The 17595-nt window shown below is 47.2% G+C and overlaps 5 protein-coding genes across 5 annotated transcripts; all 5 read right to left on the bottom strand.

Moving 5' to 3' along the window:
* Positions 1–2021: 2021 nt before the first annotated feature.
* I302_108179 (uncharacterized protein) lies at positions 2022–4228 on the bottom strand (the record flags this gene model as incomplete). Its single annotated transcript, XM_019194051.1, has 8 exons — positions 2022–2992; positions 3075–3145; positions 3210–3275; positions 3363–3598; positions 3669–3863; positions 3944–3996; positions 4087–4147; positions 4217–4228. The coding sequence occupies 8 exons, from the start codon at positions 4226–4228 to the stop codon at positions 2022–2024; spliced, it is 1665 nt and encodes a 554-aa protein (XP_019044174.1).
* Positions 4229–4846: 618 nt separating this feature from the next.
* I302_108178 (uncharacterized protein) lies at positions 4847–7525 on the bottom strand (the record flags this gene model as incomplete). Its single annotated transcript, XM_065870620.1, has 10 exons — positions 4847–6066; positions 6153–6217; positions 6305–6370; positions 6433–6582; positions 6667–6752; positions 6853–6962; positions 7039–7120; positions 7186–7253; positions 7338–7416; positions 7514–7525. The coding sequence occupies 10 exons, from the start codon at positions 7523–7525 to the stop codon at positions 4847–4849; spliced, it is 1938 nt and encodes a 645-aa protein (XP_065726692.1).
* A 990-nt stretch (positions 7526–8515) lies between these two features.
* On the bottom strand, positions 8516–10383 carry I302_108177 (phosphoenolpyruvate carboxykinase (ATP); the record flags this gene model as incomplete). Its single annotated transcript, XM_019194053.1, has 4 exons — positions 8516–9262; positions 9327–9933; positions 10004–10191; positions 10273–10383. The coding sequence occupies 4 exons, from the start codon at positions 10381–10383 to the stop codon at positions 8516–8518; spliced, it is 1653 nt and encodes a 550-aa protein (XP_019044176.1).
* A 1264-nt stretch (positions 10384–11647) lies between these two features.
* I302_108176 (sulfate adenylyltransferase) lies at positions 11648–13941 on the bottom strand (the record flags this gene model as incomplete). Its single annotated transcript, XM_019194054.1, has 6 exons — positions 11648–11685; positions 11757–12567; positions 12701–13212; positions 13353–13528; positions 13603–13685; positions 13828–13941. 6 exons carry the CDS (start codon positions 13939–13941, stop codon positions 11648–11650), a joined length of 1734 nt encoding a protein of 577 aa, XP_019044177.1.
* Positions 13942–14833: 892 nt separating this feature from the next.
* Positions 14834–17587, bottom strand: I302_108175 (uncharacterized protein; the record flags this gene model as incomplete). Its single annotated transcript, XM_065870619.1, has 4 exons — positions 14834–15273; positions 15361–16198; positions 16280–17469; positions 17548–17587. The coding sequence occupies 4 exons, from the start codon at positions 17585–17587 to the stop codon at positions 14834–14836; spliced, it is 2508 nt and encodes an 835-aa protein (XP_065726691.1).
* Positions 17588–17595: the final 8 nt, after the last annotated feature.

The following is a 17595-nucleotide window of genomic DNA, read 5'->3' as shown; positions in this document are numbered from 1 at the left end:
GATGTTTTGACTACGGGGAAGGCGACGAGTGTGGTAGCAGCGATGAAATACATGACATGACGTTCAGGTCAGGTCAGAGCACAGTCCGGTTTTCCATGTCATGTTCATTTCCGTTAGTCACGGACCCTTTACCGGGGTCAACAGCGAGAGAATAAGGTTGAGACGAAAAACTGGTAAGGCTACGTTACATGTTAGGATAAAAATGAGGGTTCCAATGTCCTGTACGGACATGAGTCAAGATCCCTATGCAAACAAACCATATGGTTTGACAACCGCGGTCAACAAATAAGCAAGCGACGAACAAGAAGAAAAAGTCGGAGGTCGAAGCGACGGTAGAACGCTTATAGGGATTAACTTATGAATTGGTTCACTTGTGACTTTCCCTTCGGTCTAGAACACCGTTCTCCCCTGAGGTACAGTGGTGTCCCTGATCGAACTTGCATGATGCAGTGCCTTCGAACCCTTTCTTAGATCATCATGGGAAAAGCTAAAAGGTAAAAAGTCATCCCCCTTCATACACACTCGCCGAAGGAAAAAACCATCCTTGTCTGCATTGCATTCTATTGCATCAGAACGAAGTACGTGGTTCATTTCGGAACAGTATTCTGAAACGTTGTCACATTTTCAAGGAAATCGCCATATACCCCTATCTATGAGTCATTCCGAAGAGCACGTACGTACGTTGCATGTTGGGCTCGGAACGGTGTATGACTGATGTATACATCTGCCCGCGCTTGATCATGTCGAAGAATCACATGGTTGAGCAATATGATCAGCGGATACTAGACCTTGCGATTGCAGAGTCTTAGATCTTAGCATACCCGTGAATTGCATCAGTGCTACAACGAGATACGTCTTCTCGAGGAAGATCTAGTTAGCACTTTGAGTCACCTCGCAGCTAAACTAAACTCAAGGGCTCGATCCAGCTGAAAGGGTGCGGCCACTGGCCATCCTGTAACTCAGAGGACGCCACATCATCACATCTCACGTCTCCTTATGGGATGCTGTAATGAGAATCCCCGTGGCCGTAAAGATCTATGGAAGAACCAACATCTGTACCCGATTACGAAAGGTTATGCCTCGCAGTATATCAGGGCTCGAGGTGAGTTGCTTTGTAAGCTGTGCAGTCAGAGTACAGTAGAGAGTACTGTACTTCGCATTCTGAGACTCAGGGAAGTAGACACGATTACGAGATCGATAGGACGAAAACAAAAGTAATAAAGTGAAACATAATGTGATTAGGGACCAGGTCAGGTTGATGGTTCCGACCGATTCTTGACTGCGCGGGTGACTGACCCAGCAATATGTTCTGCTCGTCAATGGCCGTACAGCCGATACGGTACGTTACCAAACCCTCGCATCTGGCTCTGCCAATGCCCTAGGTTCCGTCGCGTTGCATCTGCGCTGGAGGATGAAACCGTCGAAACCTTTTGAGTTCTGCTTTGGCTCATGATCTCGTGTCCATATTCTGAATTCGATCCCGAACCGCTGGCGACCATCCCGAAACTTACAGAACCATCACCCCCCTCCTAAGGATGAATGATTCCCAATAACAAATTGAGTTTCGATCGGTTATCCTCTTCTCAGGGTCAGGTCAGATCTAGCAGGCAGCTGAATGCTAAATGACGCCTCTAGTCTCTGGTCTCTGGTGTTCTTAATGTACCTGTACCTGTCAAGCTGATCTAGTAGGTCACTTCTCGCTTCGGATCAGATGGAGGTCGTAAGGTGGAATTAGCCTTACTCAATCAAGCCCTCTGCACTTCATTCAGCTCGAGCATGATAGTTCGCCTCCGGTCTAAATACGCGATCAGCACCGGGTGATGTTGGCCCTAGGTCCGCTATCCGAGCTAATGGTCTTGAGCGAGACTTGCACCACATACCAACAGACATTATATGCGAAGTAAAATACGCCTGCGTATAGTGAAAGGAAACCCGATTCCTGTTTGACGTATCCTGCAATTGAAGAGAAGAATGCTCAAAATTTCACACCGCGATGTACACACAAAGAGTCCAGGATCCATCTATCTTCTGCTCTGCTCTCGATCACCAGGCGAAAGAGGCTGTGTAGCCTGTCTATAATCCGGAGGTAATGTCCCAACCGCCTGATCCTCATCTTCGGAAGGATGATAAGGTCCCATATCTTGTTCTCTACCTTCCACCTGATACCGACCTGGCAAAGGTGTCCTCATCTTCTCGTTCGACGCACCGGTAATAATATGTTGAGAGTGAGAGGCCTCTTCCTCGATAGGATGAGGTGCAGCGGTTCCAGATCGTGGTTCTCGTGGGATTGGAACACCGAAAGTGTTGTGTGACATTGAAGTTGATGGCGGGGCATTGGTACTGTGCATGGTATTGGATCGATTGACCGAGGAAGCAGGGTATGAAGTTGCCTGAGATCCCGGTGGAGATGGGATGACTGTCAGGAATGGAACGGAGCTATTATCATTCTCCCGTGCTGAGATTGATCCTCTCTGAGAGTTGGATGAGTATGTACCTGAGCCGGCAGGTAGCGGATTATCGTACGTAGAGTATTCAGGTGTGTGGTCGCCACTTGAGTATGGCTTGATTTCTTCTCCTGTCAAGTTGAGCTTCCGATCTTTCTTGCTTGTGTATTTATCACCTCGGTCATTCCGTTTACGCTTAACGAGATACCATGCCACTACCATAATCAGGGCGACTCCTACAATTGCTCCTACCGCCGCTCCTGCGATTATCCCAACATGATTGGACGCTTCAGATGCTGATTGACCATTGCCGGACTGGTCAGCACCTTCGGCGGATGATGAGGAAGAGGATGTATCCTCGGAGTTGGGCGAGTTGATAGTCGTGCTTGCAACGGGTGAGACATCGCTTGAAGCTACAGCAGAAGATGGTGGGAGGGTCGAATTGATGACTGCGTAGTCGAAATCGTAGTAATTCCCTTTGGCACCTTGACCCAAATTGGTGACGATGATATCGTGTTGACCTTCAGGGAGATTATTGATCATGAAGACTGATTGCGATCAAAAGCAGGCGTATCAGCTAGCTGGCAATGGCCTCAACCGATGGTATCGAACTGAAAGGAGAATACCTACGGGTCGCTTTGGGCTTCAGTCCGTAGAATGAACCATTGAAGACATTGTTAGGTGACTGGACGCCATCAACACTATGGTATAACAAGTCCCGGTTCCTCAGAATTGCACATGAAGTATGAGGAATATCTCACTCACATGACTGAATGATTTCCATGATCCCAGTTGACCGCCCCATAAAGCTGAACACTACTTCCGCTGAATCTACCCCAAGAACCCGTACTCATCAGCATCTGCAGTAGGTGAAATTTCGTGATTGGAAACTAAGAGGTAAGCTGGAAATGTACTCACCTGAACTGCATGTAATCCTCTGAATCTTTACTGACCATCCGGGTGGTACCATGATAATCATTACTTGGGGTACCCCTCACCCAATTACCCCCCGTATAAGTGATGATAGACGAGGTATCGTCAATAACGGAGGTGTATACCGTACCCGTCGTAGCGGTTCGTATCACCGCGGAATCAATCTCGAAGGAATTTCTCGTGAGGTTATTGCCTACTCCCAAAGGAGCGTTGGTGAAGACCTTGTGCCATTCAACACATAGTCAGTAACATTCCTCTAGAGCGTTTGTTCTTGGATCGGACTCGACTCACCAATGTATGTTCTTGATCTGGTGATAAATCATCGACGCCATACAGTTCCTGCTGGTACGCCGGACTAGCCGAGTACCCATCCGAGGTCCCCATGTTCCTCCCATCCAGTTGGACAGTGTACATCCCATGGTTGCTCTTCTTAGCCCCGTAGACAGTTATACCTGTACCATTGAAGGTGAGGGATACCGAATCGTCCTGTCATTGCGCAACTCAACTATTAGTCTCTCCCCCTGCCTGCCAAACCAAACTTTTGCCACAGATGACGTGCGACTCACTGCGTTGTTGGTCGAGTAAAAGGTTCTCTCGAAGTATTGGTTAATCTGAGGATCTATAAAACACACTCAGTATATGTTTCCTCACGCACTCGGAAGGCATCACAACAAACGGCAGTTGAGATGAATGAATGAACATCACGCACCTTGATCATGTTGTCTGACCCACGTCCCACGATATTTGAACAGCGGCGAGCTATCATCCAGCTATCACATTCCATATCTCAGCCTTTCTGCGAACCTCAATTCACCTAAATACAATCAAGTAGTACCCACCGTAATTTCCATATTGTTTGTGCTGGAGTCTGGATATTGTTAAAAATTTCGGTCAAGTAAAATCTGGATAGGGATCAAGAGCGAAAGATGATCATCAATCAAGAATCCAGTAATGCAGTGAGTAACAAACGATTCTAGTTATCACCTACCATCCTGAGATTCTGAATTCTGGCAACGAACCCTCCCATAAATCGATTTGTAGATGAGAAGGGCGTATCCATGCTGATGTGCCAAGATTCCGGGGCGTCGGTCTCCGTGAAACGTTAGTGTAACTTCAGTAGATCCATGTTGAATACACCATGATCTTCCCCACTTTGGACGACATTTATGCTGAGCTAGTGGATCGCAAGGGGACGGAGAAACGATGAACTACCCTTAAGCCAGAGGGTTGGTGCGGGTGTGGGATCGTTTTCGGCGTCACTACCATTATGACGGTGTTCACACGATCTCTATTTTATACACACATCTAAGCCATACACATACTTAGTTCCCACTTTGATCAATCGATGTATCTTTTTCAACACAACATAGTCCTCAATGCACCAAGATGGTCCATCCTATCACCTATTTTTATGCAGTATGTATGTGTGTTTTATCAATCCTTTCTGAATATCTCCTCCGACTATCCTCTCATCCCCATGCAAACCCATCTCTCTGTCTCTCCTTCCCCTTCCCTCCCTGCCCACCCTCATCGACTTCCCCATCATCCATTCTATCTACAGGTGAAACGTCAGTGCCAAGTGCACTCTGCGAATAAGGCGGCGTGGGACCAGCATGAGCCGCAGTGTATGGCAAAGGATTATTATACGCGTCTCTTATCCTCGCCGAATGACTGGTCTGGTGTGAATGGGCCGATGTCGTACCAGTGGTATTGTTTCTGTGTAATCCATTTTCGTGTGATACCGAGACGGGGGATTCACCGAATGTTCTAGGTAGAGTCCGACTGGAGTTTGGCGAGTGATATTGATGTGAGGCTGATTCAGCGGATACGGGCGAATGATACTGATTCGAAGGTGAGCCTGTACCGGTAGGTAAAGGTGAGCTGGTGAGAGGTGATGACGACGAAGTGTTGTTTCTCGAATGGTTCCGTGTAAAATACTGGAAAGTCGGGTCGGTGGCATTTGCTGATGATTGGTGAGATGATGAATTGGATAATGAAATCGAGGCGGAATTGGGTGAGATCCCATGACCATGGGTGGGTTGTTGAGCTTGAAGTTGCGAATGCATGTTCTGTAAGAATGGATGATGGTATTGATTCAACTCTCTCATATCAGCTCCAGGAGATACTGGTGATCCACTGGAAGTAGAGTACGAGTTAGGTTGCGGGATATACCCTCCCTTCCTATCTCTCAGACTCAAAGCGTTGATCGAATTGCTACCATTGCTTGACACCCAATCTGGATTCCGCTGGGTATGCTGCGTCGAAGGGGATCGAACATCGCTATCACTGACCAGATCTAATCTTCCAGTGGAGGGTTCACCGGGTCTATACCCCTCTGAATAGTAATGAGTCTCATCTTTATCCTTTCTCCTTCTCTTGAAGAACCAAATCGCCAGAACGATGATCAGAGCGAGACCGACCACTCCAGCTGATATTCCACCTGCTAAAGCTCCGATATTCAGGCTTGGAGTCGACTGTCCCGAGGTGGATGCACCAGCTCCTGGTGAGGATGTAGAGCTGGTCTGAGAAGTATCGCTCGTGCTTGATGGATTACCGGCGTCTGTTTCAGGCGGTTTGATACTGGAATTGACGATGGCGAAATCGAAGCCGACGACGTTCTGGGGAGATGCACCCTGGTTGGTCATTGTTATTGTATGTTCTCCTTCTGTCAGACCTGAGGCGGTGTACACTTCGCCAATTATCAAGATCATCAGTCTATAACAATGCAGTAATCGATCACCGAGGACCAACGGCAGAAACAGATAAGTGACTTACTGGGTACTTGATACACCAATTGCCAATTGTTCGCATTGTACACTTCCTGCTCTCCACCATCCAAGCTGTATACCGATGTCAGACGAGATAGCGGTCAGTCCTCAACTTATAAAATGGTATGATATGAGAGTACGTTAGACAGCCTAGCTCACCTTATAGTAAAATCGCCATGAGCATTATTCACCCCTCCGTAGAGCTGTATGGAAGACCCGTTGAACCTGCACATGCAATTAGCATTAAGCAACTTCGAATAGATGGATGAAAAGGACAATGGACTCACTTGAGCTGCATACTCGAGCCGGCGGTGGGACTCATATGATCTGTCAGATTGTAGTAACCCCCTGTACCATATCCGTATGATACCCAACTTGGATCGTATGAGACCGAAGGGGAGGAGTCGTCGATATAGGTAGTGTACATGGTTGATGGGCTGTACGAGTGAACGTATCAGCATGTGCACGATCACTACGACGGTTCTACTTGGCTATGCCTTGATAAACGAGATCAAACTCACATATTATGAGTAATAATGATATGATCGATATCAAACCATAAGTCCTCTGTTGCATTCTGCGTTGCTGAAGGGTAGTTCGTCATTGTCTAAGATAAGTTCAATCACTACAAATCAGCTTCCATCTCAAGCTTTATGTTCTGCTTAAGACGCAGTCTGAGCAGCCCCATACGAGAGATATGCACTCACAATGGAATGCTCGACCCCTTCATCTAATCCCATCTTCTGATACAACACAGCCTGAAATTCATTCTTCCCTTTACCATCATATCTCTCCTCGGGATTATTGTCGATCTTGACTAATAGCCAACCACGAATATCAGCTAAGCTACGAATCCAAGGAAGCTGAAACGACGGACAACCACGAACACTCACCTCCATAAACACCATGATTAGGTCTCTTCGCTCCATACACCGTTATACCCGTTCCATTGAATCTGTATTTCATATAATCGCCCTATTCCGCATCACAAATGAGATCATATTCCGTACGTGAATGCAGATGGAATAGAGGGAACTTGCCTCTCCAAAGGTCCCATGGAAGGTCGATTCGCTATACCTGTTCGTAAACGTATCTGGATATTTTGATCCTGCATATGATACATGACATGTCAGTAACTGCGACCGCCTGCCAGAAGACCTGTCAAGGTATGAGAAGAGAGAAGATAACTTACTTGGTGTATGTTCAGTTATCCATCCTACAGCCAAAGAATCCCCCTTGAAATACCTGATCTGGGGCGATGCGTCGTCGATCTATCATACATACGGATATCAATCTCAGCGTTCTGCTCCTATCCGTATACAAGAGCATCATGGAATCTACGTTGCAGATGTGAAGCCTGGTACTCACCAATATGTTCATCGTCCACTTCACTGTTCCTTATGACATCGAGATATCTTGGATTTAAGCGGTGCGAGTCCCGGTCGGATAGTCTCTAAATCAATCCCCAAGCTAATCGCTATATTTTCCAATATAATACACTCAGATTGGGAGCTTGATATTTTCAAGACGGCGCTGTGAGCTTGATATTATCTGATTTTGATATCCAATCTGTTGTCGAACAAATGACTTGTTCTTGTCAACTGAAGTAAATCTTCCTCCGAAGTAAGACGAGTATAATCTCAAGCCCTTGGACCCATGGGCATCCCATCCCGCACTGATCGACTATCACTCAACATCCAACATCTGACAAGGAGGGAGATCCGAATTTAAAGTTTGTTTTGACAGTGGGACCCATCCCCTTGATTTGATGGTTTGTGAAGATGTTTCGTTTCGGATACACGATTGGAAGGGAGCTAACAGTATACGGTACACTTGATATTATCCCACGCACATCATCATCGATCAGTCTGACTCCTTTCCTTCCTGACCGAGGTGAAGACATCCCACCCGTTGATTCCCATCTTTTGGATTTTTCGCATACTTGTTTGTTTGCATATTCCGTCCCAGATCGAAGGAAAGCCTGGACTTATTTTGAAACTGGTACACAGCTCGGTGCTCAAAGCGATGGCGATGCGATGTGTTACACGGACTACCCATTTACACACAAAATGATGCCTATGTACACAAGCTGGGCATAGCGAATGGGCACAGACCAGCTAACAGGTGGGTGATGTTAGACCATGTGGCAGTAGTGCCTGGACAGTACACGAAGATAATTGAGCTCTTGATCGACCGCTGCAGTAACCCGAGACACTCAAAACGAACATGAGAACGTAACAATGCGCAGATGAATACATGCTACTAGTCGGATGACAATCAAGAGTCAAGCTACAAAGAGTCCAAAATATAGAAAATAACAGGACAGGAATAATGTTACAATGGTATCAAGCATATCGAGCGAAACCAAGCCTAGAGAATTGGTCCAGCAGCCTTGACATCCGCGGTAATGGCATCCTCGTATTTCGAGAAAGCCTTTTGGAACATTCCACCGAGTTTCTGGACCTCAGCGTTGAAGGCCTCCTTGGATGGCCATACCTTGGCGGGATCGAGGATCTCGCTGGGAACACCTTCGACAGCCTTGGGGATGGAAAGGTTGAATACAGGGAAGGTTTCGAATTCTGCCTTGGCCAATGAACCATTGTGGATGGCATCAACGATCGCCCGGGTGTATTTCAGGGGACATCGTTTACCGGTACCGAATTTTCCACCTGTCCAACCAGTGTTGATCAACCAGCAGTCCACCTTGTTCTTCTCCATTCGCTCAGCCAACATCTTGGCGTATCGTCCAGGATGCAAGATGATGAATGGTTGTCCGTAACATGTTGAGAAGGTTGGTGAGGGCTCGACGATACCATCCTCGGTACCGGGTGTCTTGGAGGTGTAGCCGGCGACGAAGTGGTATTGAGCCTGTTCGGGTGTCAATCGAGATACGGGGGGTAATACACCGAAAGCATCACAGGTCAACATGATGATGTTGGAGGGTTGTCGGTCGGCGATACATGGGATCTTGGCGTTGGGGATGTATTCAATAGGGTAGGCACATCGGGTGTTCTCGGTAATGGAGACATCGTCGTAGTCTGGCACTCGGTCGGCAGGGTTGTAGACTACGTTCTCAAGGATAGAACCGAATTTGATGGCGTTGAAGATTTCAGGTTCCTACGGAGACAAGATCTGTCAACACACATACAGGCAGCTCGGAAAGGAAGAATGGTTCACTCACCTTCTCAGCAGAAAGGTTGATGGTCTTAGCGTAACAACCACCTTCAATGTTGAACACACCGGTATCGGACCATACGTGTTCATCATCACCGATCAAGAGACGGTTGGGATCAGCAGAAAGGGTGGTTTTACCAGTACCGGAAAGACCGAAGAAGAGGGTGACATCGCCGTTATCGCCTTTAGCTTGATTGGCAGAGGAGTGGAGGGAGAGTTGGCCAAATTTGACTGGCTGAAGGTAATGCATCACCGAGAAGATACCTTTCTTCATCTCACCAGCGTACTCAGTACCCAAGATGACCATCTCCATTCGCTTGAAGTTGACTTCCACGGAGGTGGTGGAGGTCATACCGGTTGTGAATCTGTTGGCGGGGAATTGACCGGCATTGTAAATTATGAAATCTGGTTCACCAAAGTTTTCTAATTCCTGGGCGGTAGGTCGGATCAACATGTTGTGCATGAACAGGGCGTGGTATGCTCTGGAAGCGATGACTCGAACTTTGATTCGGTATTTGGGGTCCCAACCGGCAAATCCATCGAAGACGTAGACGTTCTCTCTGGTGTTGAGGTAATCAATGGCTCTTTCTCGGTTGATCTCGAAAGTGTGTTCGCTAAAGTCAAGTCGCTCTTAATCAGTCTTCTGTGCTTGAGGGTTGTAAGAGTTGCTGGAGGTAGACTCACTCCATCTTAATGTTCACAGGACCCCACCATACATCATCCTTACTAGTCTCCTCGTAAACGATACGTTTGTCCTTGGGAGATCTACCAGTCTTCTTACCAGAGAAGTTGATCAAAGCACCGCTCGAGGAGATGACGGCACCTTCGTTGAGAATGGCATCTTCGTAGAGGGAAGCGATAGGGGCGTTTCTCTGGAAGAATGAAACGTCGCATTGGCCTTGGGCATCACCAGGACGAGATGAGTGACTGGTTGAATGACGAGATTCACTCACCTTGATGTGGATCCTGTCCAAGTCGAAACCAGCTTGTGAAAAGTACTTCAACTCTTTACCAAGGAACTGATTTCCTTCGAGCTCGTCGTGTCCGTGTCTTCCGTGAACCATTGTGAGGGGTTATTGAGTAAGGGATATAGATGTGGAAATGGTAGTTGCAATGTGGTTGAACTGAGATATTCGTAGGTTAGCTGATGAGATGAGATATATGGAGTGGGAATGAGTAGGCAGGTAGACAGGAAGTGAAAGGCTGGCTAGTATATAAATCATGTCGCACGACTGACTTAGCCAGTGGACGTCACGAGATTGTGTGTGTATACACTGCTCAAAAGTGAAACTATACCGGATACACCCTAACCGGAAACAAAGACACTGCTCACTCACCTCTATTAGATTATATCCAGTGAAAAGTGGATGATGAGATATGATATGAATGCATGGGAAGAAGAGCGAACCACCCTCTCAACACTCTCTCTTATATACCTATCATCTTCTGTGTTCATCTCAATGTTGTTCCGTCCGTCATGAGGAAACGACATCCCACATCCCACAATATTCGAAATCACCTATCAGCAGCGTCATAAATCGATCGCTAAACCGGTCTAATCCGGTATATTCCCCCTTGGGCGGGTCTCCAGATTTCGAACGGATCCACGTTATTTTCGAATCGCACTTAACTGCCTATCGGAAGAATCGGCGTTGCTCGGTTGACCAGCAATATCACCATTCAACAGAGATATTTACCCTTAATGCGATGTGAGGTAAACCGATGGACCGACGATAATTCGAAAATCCATTTCATCCTTTTGATCCCCTTTGAGACATCCCACAGTCCGATTCTTTCCGAGCAAGGTGGCAGACCAATCCTAGAGGCGGAATTACCGTTTTAATCGACATACACCCAGGTCAAGTGGATAGTTCCGCAATAGCAATATTGGGATCAAGGAGTAAGATAATAGCTAGGAGGTTTGGATGGTGTCGGTACATCCGGGAGGAATGATGATACTGCTGGAATGGTCGGTTCGGCTTTACGTTAATGCATGGCCTCGTGCATGGCGATACCGATGGTGCAATTTGATCTCCTGCGGCGTTGAGGGCCTGGATTGATTGATTGGTAGCTTGCCAATGCCGTCCACCTGCAAAGGGATAGTAGCGAAAGGGACAATCATGTATTATGCTGCAGGAGCTATGACAACGTTCAGGCCGACAGAGTCATTTAACAGTCATTTTCAGCATGATGTGCATGATGCATGTATGGTATGAGAGATCCTATCTAAAAGCAAAATACAGTAACAAAGGTGCAAACCACCGTTCCGGTCCCTCCTACCACTCCGACCTATAAACCCACCCTGATCCTAAGATATTTCCGTCCCGTCTAAATGAGGTTCTCACCCTCGAGCAACATGATGATGGCTGTATCACAAAGCACCGGATTAGCAATCCATACCCCATGCTAATGTAAAGTAGAAGAGGGTATAACTCACAATGTACAATCTCAGGAACCGTGTCATTCCTCAAATCACAAACCAAGTCCGCATCGGTAGGAGCCTCGTAAACATCATCCACACCAGTCAAGTTCTTAAGTTCACCCGATCTAGCCCGCTTGTATAATCCTCGTCTATCTACTTTCTCACACCATTCCAAGGGGGTAGCTACATGGACCAAGAAGAAGTTACCGTTCACGATCTTCCTGATAGCTTGTCTCGACTTCTCGTAGGGAGCGACAGGAGCGGCGATAACAGCAGCACCGGCTTTGGTCAACTCCGAAGCGACGAAAGCGATTCTCTGCAGGTTGATGTGTTTCTGTTCGGGGGTGATAGCCCTGTTGATCTTGGGATCTAAATCTCCTCGTAATTCTTCTCCGAGTAATAAGGAGACAGATCTGGAGCCCTGTTGTTGAAGGGTGACCTGCAATGCTCTGGCGATAGTATCTTTACCGGAGTTGTGCAATCCACTGATGAGGATGGTGAATCCCTGTTTTGGTCGGGGAGGGTAAGAGTCTCTCAAGACCTTCACGACGCCAGTGTAAGAGAACCAATCGGGGATAGAGGCACCAGTCCTAAGTCTCTTTCGAAGTTCGGTACCTGAGATATCGGCTGTGACAGTTCCCTTGGGTACTTCGTCGACTGGTTGATATTCGTCGGTACCGGGGAGGTAGGTCATAGCTTGGAAAGGAACCATTTCGATGGAGAGTTCATCCTTGAATTGAGTGACGAGTTCTTGAGCATCGTATGGACCGTAGAAGTCTTTACCCTGGGAGTTCTTACCGGGTCCGGCGTGGTCTCTTCCGACGATCTACATAATGGAGATGAACAATCAGCCACGGTCTTCTCTAACCATCATGGATACATTCCCATGATGCAGCGCAAAAGCGTACAGTTGCTAGAATGTGCCATCAAGAGATGAAAGATGATGAGAGGTCACTCACAAAGTGGGTAGCACCAAAGTTCTTCCTGATAATAGCGTGCCAAACGGCCTCTCTAGGTCCAGCCATCCTCATGGCCAAAGGCAACAAAGCCAAGTGCGCCATACCCTCAGGATAAGAGGGCATGAGCGCCTGGTAGGCTCGTACTCGAGTGTAATGGTCGACATCTCCAGGTTTGGTGAGACCAACAACAGGGTGGATGAGGACGTTGGCTCGTCGTTGTCTGGCAGCTCGGACGGTCAATTCTCTGTGGGCTCTGTGCATGGGGTTTCTAGTTTGGAAAGCGACGACCTTTCTCCAGGCGAGTTTGTGGAAGTGCGCTCTGAGCTCTGAGGGGGTGAATCGGAGAGGGACGTAATCGTAGTGCGTTGGGGCAGCTATGGCTTCTACCCGTCCACCGACGTAGAATTCCTTGACGGAGTTGTGCAAGTATGCTACGGCGGGATGAGCGAGGTCGTCCGCACCCATCACGTTCTCGGCTTCGAGGTGCTTGTCGGGAGTGTAGATGTCGGAGACTGTGAGCAAGTACGTATATCAGCATCAAGGTCCTTTCCAGATTCAGGTCATTACAACCTTGCTGCCTGGATAATACAATATAACACCGATGTCTGAATTGCAGTATTGTATTTATATAGTAGATAAAACAATCACTCACCAGTCAAGATAGCCAAAGCAGCATCATCTCTAGGATCCCTCAACGCGACTCTGGCACCTTCCTTGAGACCCAACTTGGCGATATCCTCCTTGGAGACATCGAGAGTGATGGGCATGGGGAAGAGGGTACCTTGTCGTTGACCGTGGACAGGTTCGAGTCGGAGGGTATCTCGGACGCTAGTCGCATGACAGAATATATCAATAACAGCTCTGAGAAGAAGAATGATGATGGGTAGGTATAGCGGACTCACGAGATATAGTCCTTTTCAGTCATGAAGCCCTCGAGTGGGGAGAAACCACCGTTCAAGATTAATTCGAGATCACATAATTGTCTCTACAGCATATGAACGGTACCCATCAGCATCGACACCATTATCATATTGTGTTTGTGTTTGGGTCCAGCCTCGCCGTCAGGTGTTTACTGTGATCGCTCCTCTTCTTTACTTCAACCATTCATGTATGACAGGTCGACTCACCTCAGTCAAGAAGATATCACCCAAATTCCTCGCTTCCTCCTGCAACTCGGAGTGTCGAGGAGCGTCCCTAGCGACGAGGTCCTTCAAAATACCACCGTGAGGAGAGTTTGCCATTTTGTTGAGTTATTGTTTTAGCTGTAGTGTCGGAAAGAAGAGGTGGCGAGTACGAGTATTGATACCTTTTGTATTTTCTTTTCTGTTTCTTTGGCTGTAGTGAAAGTGAGTGCCAAGTAATTGCGTGCTAGAAGCGATCAAAAAGATGAAGAAGAGACGAGACCACAACGAGATATCTTTATAATCCATCAAATCCAACATTTTTTCTGCATGTATAAGATATTCGTCATTGATTGAAATCTGGAATTCCCCCCACGTTGCTTGATAAATTGACGTTATCAAAACCCATGTTATCTGGAATAGTCCTGTTACTGTATTATCAATCTAATCATACTCAGTTATATCAAGAATAGAAGAATCGATTGCGTGATTGATTTCCATTTCGATTTCGCCATCGCTTAAATTCACGAATAAACTTTTTTGAATGGGGTGAGCAAGTGAGATGCCGGTGATGCGTGGTGGTGTTTCGGTATTCAGGCACGGATGGTTAAACTTTTGATTATTCGGCAATTGCAGAATTGCGCCAGAAGCATGCTACGTCTCTGACCTCTCATAGATGCATGACGCATCTCTTCTGCGAGGCTTGGGTGTATATACCCCTCCGTGCTAGCACATCTCGGAAGACCGAGCGAACAATTCGTCTGGTAATCTCGCCAATATGTGATATCCTGAAGTACTCTAGACTCACCGTCCACTTTGCTAATGCCCACAGATGGTGTTACTTGCATGCTGAAGAGTGCAGGCAAAGCTCATTTCGAGGTAACGCCGAGTCGCTGCACGCAACAAACTTGATTACTCATACATTCTGACTGGGCTAAACTGATAATAACCATTTACCGATTATCCATACAAGTCATTCATCAGACCAATCCTACCACAAGCCTCGACATCACTACTCAACCCCCATCTGAACATCCAGATCACTCATCCCCATCCCCAGAATCTCATTCCCATTGCCATTCCCATTCCCATCGTGCTCCTGTTCATCTGCATCCGGGACAGCATTAATAGCCGTCAAACCCTCCATGATCGCAGCGTTGAACTCTGCTCTTCTACCCTCATCGTCTTCCTGAATATCCAACTGCACTCCCTCGCCCACACCACCGTCATTGCCTTGACCTGCTCCATCCTCAGTGATGTTCGAACTAATATTCACTTCTGCCGCTTTGACGGTCCTCTTCGATCTCTTATTTGGTCTCTCACCATCTCCCTCTTCTTGTTCTTTAGCGGTCGAATTCCTCGGACCAGCCCTTCGTCGTCTGATGGCATTCCCATCATCCCATAGTTCGGGTGGTCTAATTACTCCGAATCGTTTATGGTATAATCCGCATGCTACATCAAAGCGGGACCACCACGCAAAATCAGTCATAGAAAGGCATATAAATACCGAGATTGTTTGTTGCCCATAACCCAGCTCACCATTACAAACCTTCAAAGTCATCTCACCAAGGTTCAACTTCCTCCAAGCCGTCGTAGAAGTTCGCATACAAATATCGCAACTCCCGGGCGGACCTTTCTTCAATCTCGCCAACACACTCTCGCTGATCTGACCATTCTGAGACTGAGACGACGAAAGATCGGTTAGGTGATTTTGCTCGGCTGATCCTGAAGATGTTGTGATCCCTTGGTTGGCGTTGGCTTTTACCTGTCTTTCTAGCTCTGCCTGAGCTTGGGCAGGTAACAAGTCGACGAAAGACGTGGTACCGCTCTGGTCTTGGTCTAGGGTTTCCTCTCCACCTTCATGGTCTTGCGATTGGGATGCTAACTGGGATAAGATGAATGCTTCGGCACGATTGACAGCTTCTGCTGTAGCTTCCTCTTGATCAATTTCGTTTTCTCCGTCTTGATCATGATTTTGATCCGATTGTATCTGTTCTTGGTTTTGGTCTTGATCTGTCGATTGAGCTTGAGCTTGAGCTTGGGACTGAGCACGTAGAGTTTCTTGTATCTCCCTCAACTTATCTTCCACCTCAATCTCTACCGTTCCCTTCGCTTCGTCCCCATCATCATCTTTGGAAGCAGGTTCATCCACTTCCTGATTCAACCTCGACTTCCTCGTTCTGCGTGGACCTTTCTGTCTGGTCACTTTTGATTTATCGTAGTTCTCGGAGGCTGCATCGGATTTGGAAGAAGGGGAATGTTTGAGTAAGAAAGACTGATAGAATGTACGTGAGATATCACCCTTTGGGGGTCTGCCTCTTCGTCTGCGTGCGATAGCTGGGGTGGAGTATGATCCTGTGGCGTAGGATAGGTCGCCCTGTGTGATAGTCATAGCATTAGCATCGACGTCTAGCACAAATGTGTCATAAAAATATTGAATGAGAAAAGATGAACCTACTTCTTGAGCATCACTCAACAAAGTTTCGACGTATCCTCCCAAAGCTTTCAAACCACTCATAAAAGCGCTTTTCTCTCCCTCATCTGTGATCTCCAACTTCCTAACCTCATTCACCAGATCAACCACTTTCTTCTCCTCGTGCGTCTTTTCATCACGCAGCCTGATCAATCCCTCATGTAGCTGGGGCAAAGTAGATTGAACAGTATCTATCTCCTTGGTGTATTCCGTCGAATGGATTGACAGTTTCTCGATATCCTCAAATAAGACTGCTTGAGGTAACGTATCATCATTGTCTATGTTGTCTGGAGTTTGATCAGGTCCAACTTGTTTCTTCGCCGCCAAAGCTTCAATCTGCTTTTCGATAGATGCAATAGCAGCTTTGGTAAGTGCCAAATCCTCCATAATGATACTTTCAATTTCGGTGTTGATAGCTGCGGCGAGAGCGATGATGGGATTATTGACAGGTGAAGGTATAAGTGTCTTTGTAAGTGGATGGCCCGATGATCGTGCCTTTTCAATTGAGTGATCGAGGATGAATGGATTGGAATGATCTTGATCTTGATTTTGATCTTGTTGTTGATCCTGACCCGACTCAGTAGCAACCACAGCCAATTCCGCCAATCTCCCACTGGTCTCAGCATCCAACCCCGAATCCATACCCTGCATCCAACTGTGATCCTCGTCATTCTCCGTATGAGGCTCTGGATGTGTAAAATCCACACCTGTTATACCAGTCAAAGCAGCCAAGATAGTATTCGAATGAGCTTCCTGTTCCTGTTCATGCGTCGTAGAAACTTCTTCATGTCCTTCACCTTCTCCCTCCGCCTGTTGGCTCTCCCCACCCGCTTGAGAGTCGGGTACTAATATATGATCATTCTGACTCTCGTTCGACCGGGCGCCATTCTCCAGTTCTGCGATCTGTATTCTCAATCGTTCATTCTCATCTTGTAGGACCTTGAACGTTTGACCGAGAGTACTGTACTTCTCTGCTGTTCGGGATCTGGATCGCTCGGCCGCGAGTCTATTGGCTTCTCGACGGCGATAGTCTGCTGCTGAGTTGCGGACTATACTGGCTCGAGGGGGTTTGGTCTTGGTAATGGATTTGGGTGTGGATTTGGGTTTGGAGGATTTAGATGGGGTAGGGGATGGTGCGGGAGAGAGAGATGCGGATGCGAGGGCGGAGTCGGGGTCTGAGAGAGGAAGTAAACAAGGTTAGTAGATGCGACGAGTCTTGTGCTTAGATTTGGGATGTGGGTGGACGTGCTTACCGATGACAGCTTCGAGGGAAGCTTGGATTTCCGCGTCCATCTTGCCTG

Source organism: Kwoniella bestiolae, chromosome 7, assembly GCF_000512585.2.
Source record: "Kwoniella bestiolae CBS 10118 chromosome 7, complete sequence".
NCBI classification, from domain to species: domain Eukaryota; kingdom Fungi; phylum Basidiomycota; class Tremellomycetes; order Tremellales; family Cryptococcaceae; genus Kwoniella; species Kwoniella bestiolae.
Note: the sequence above shows the minus strand (reverse complement) of the source record. Positions and strands in the feature narration are given on the sequence as shown.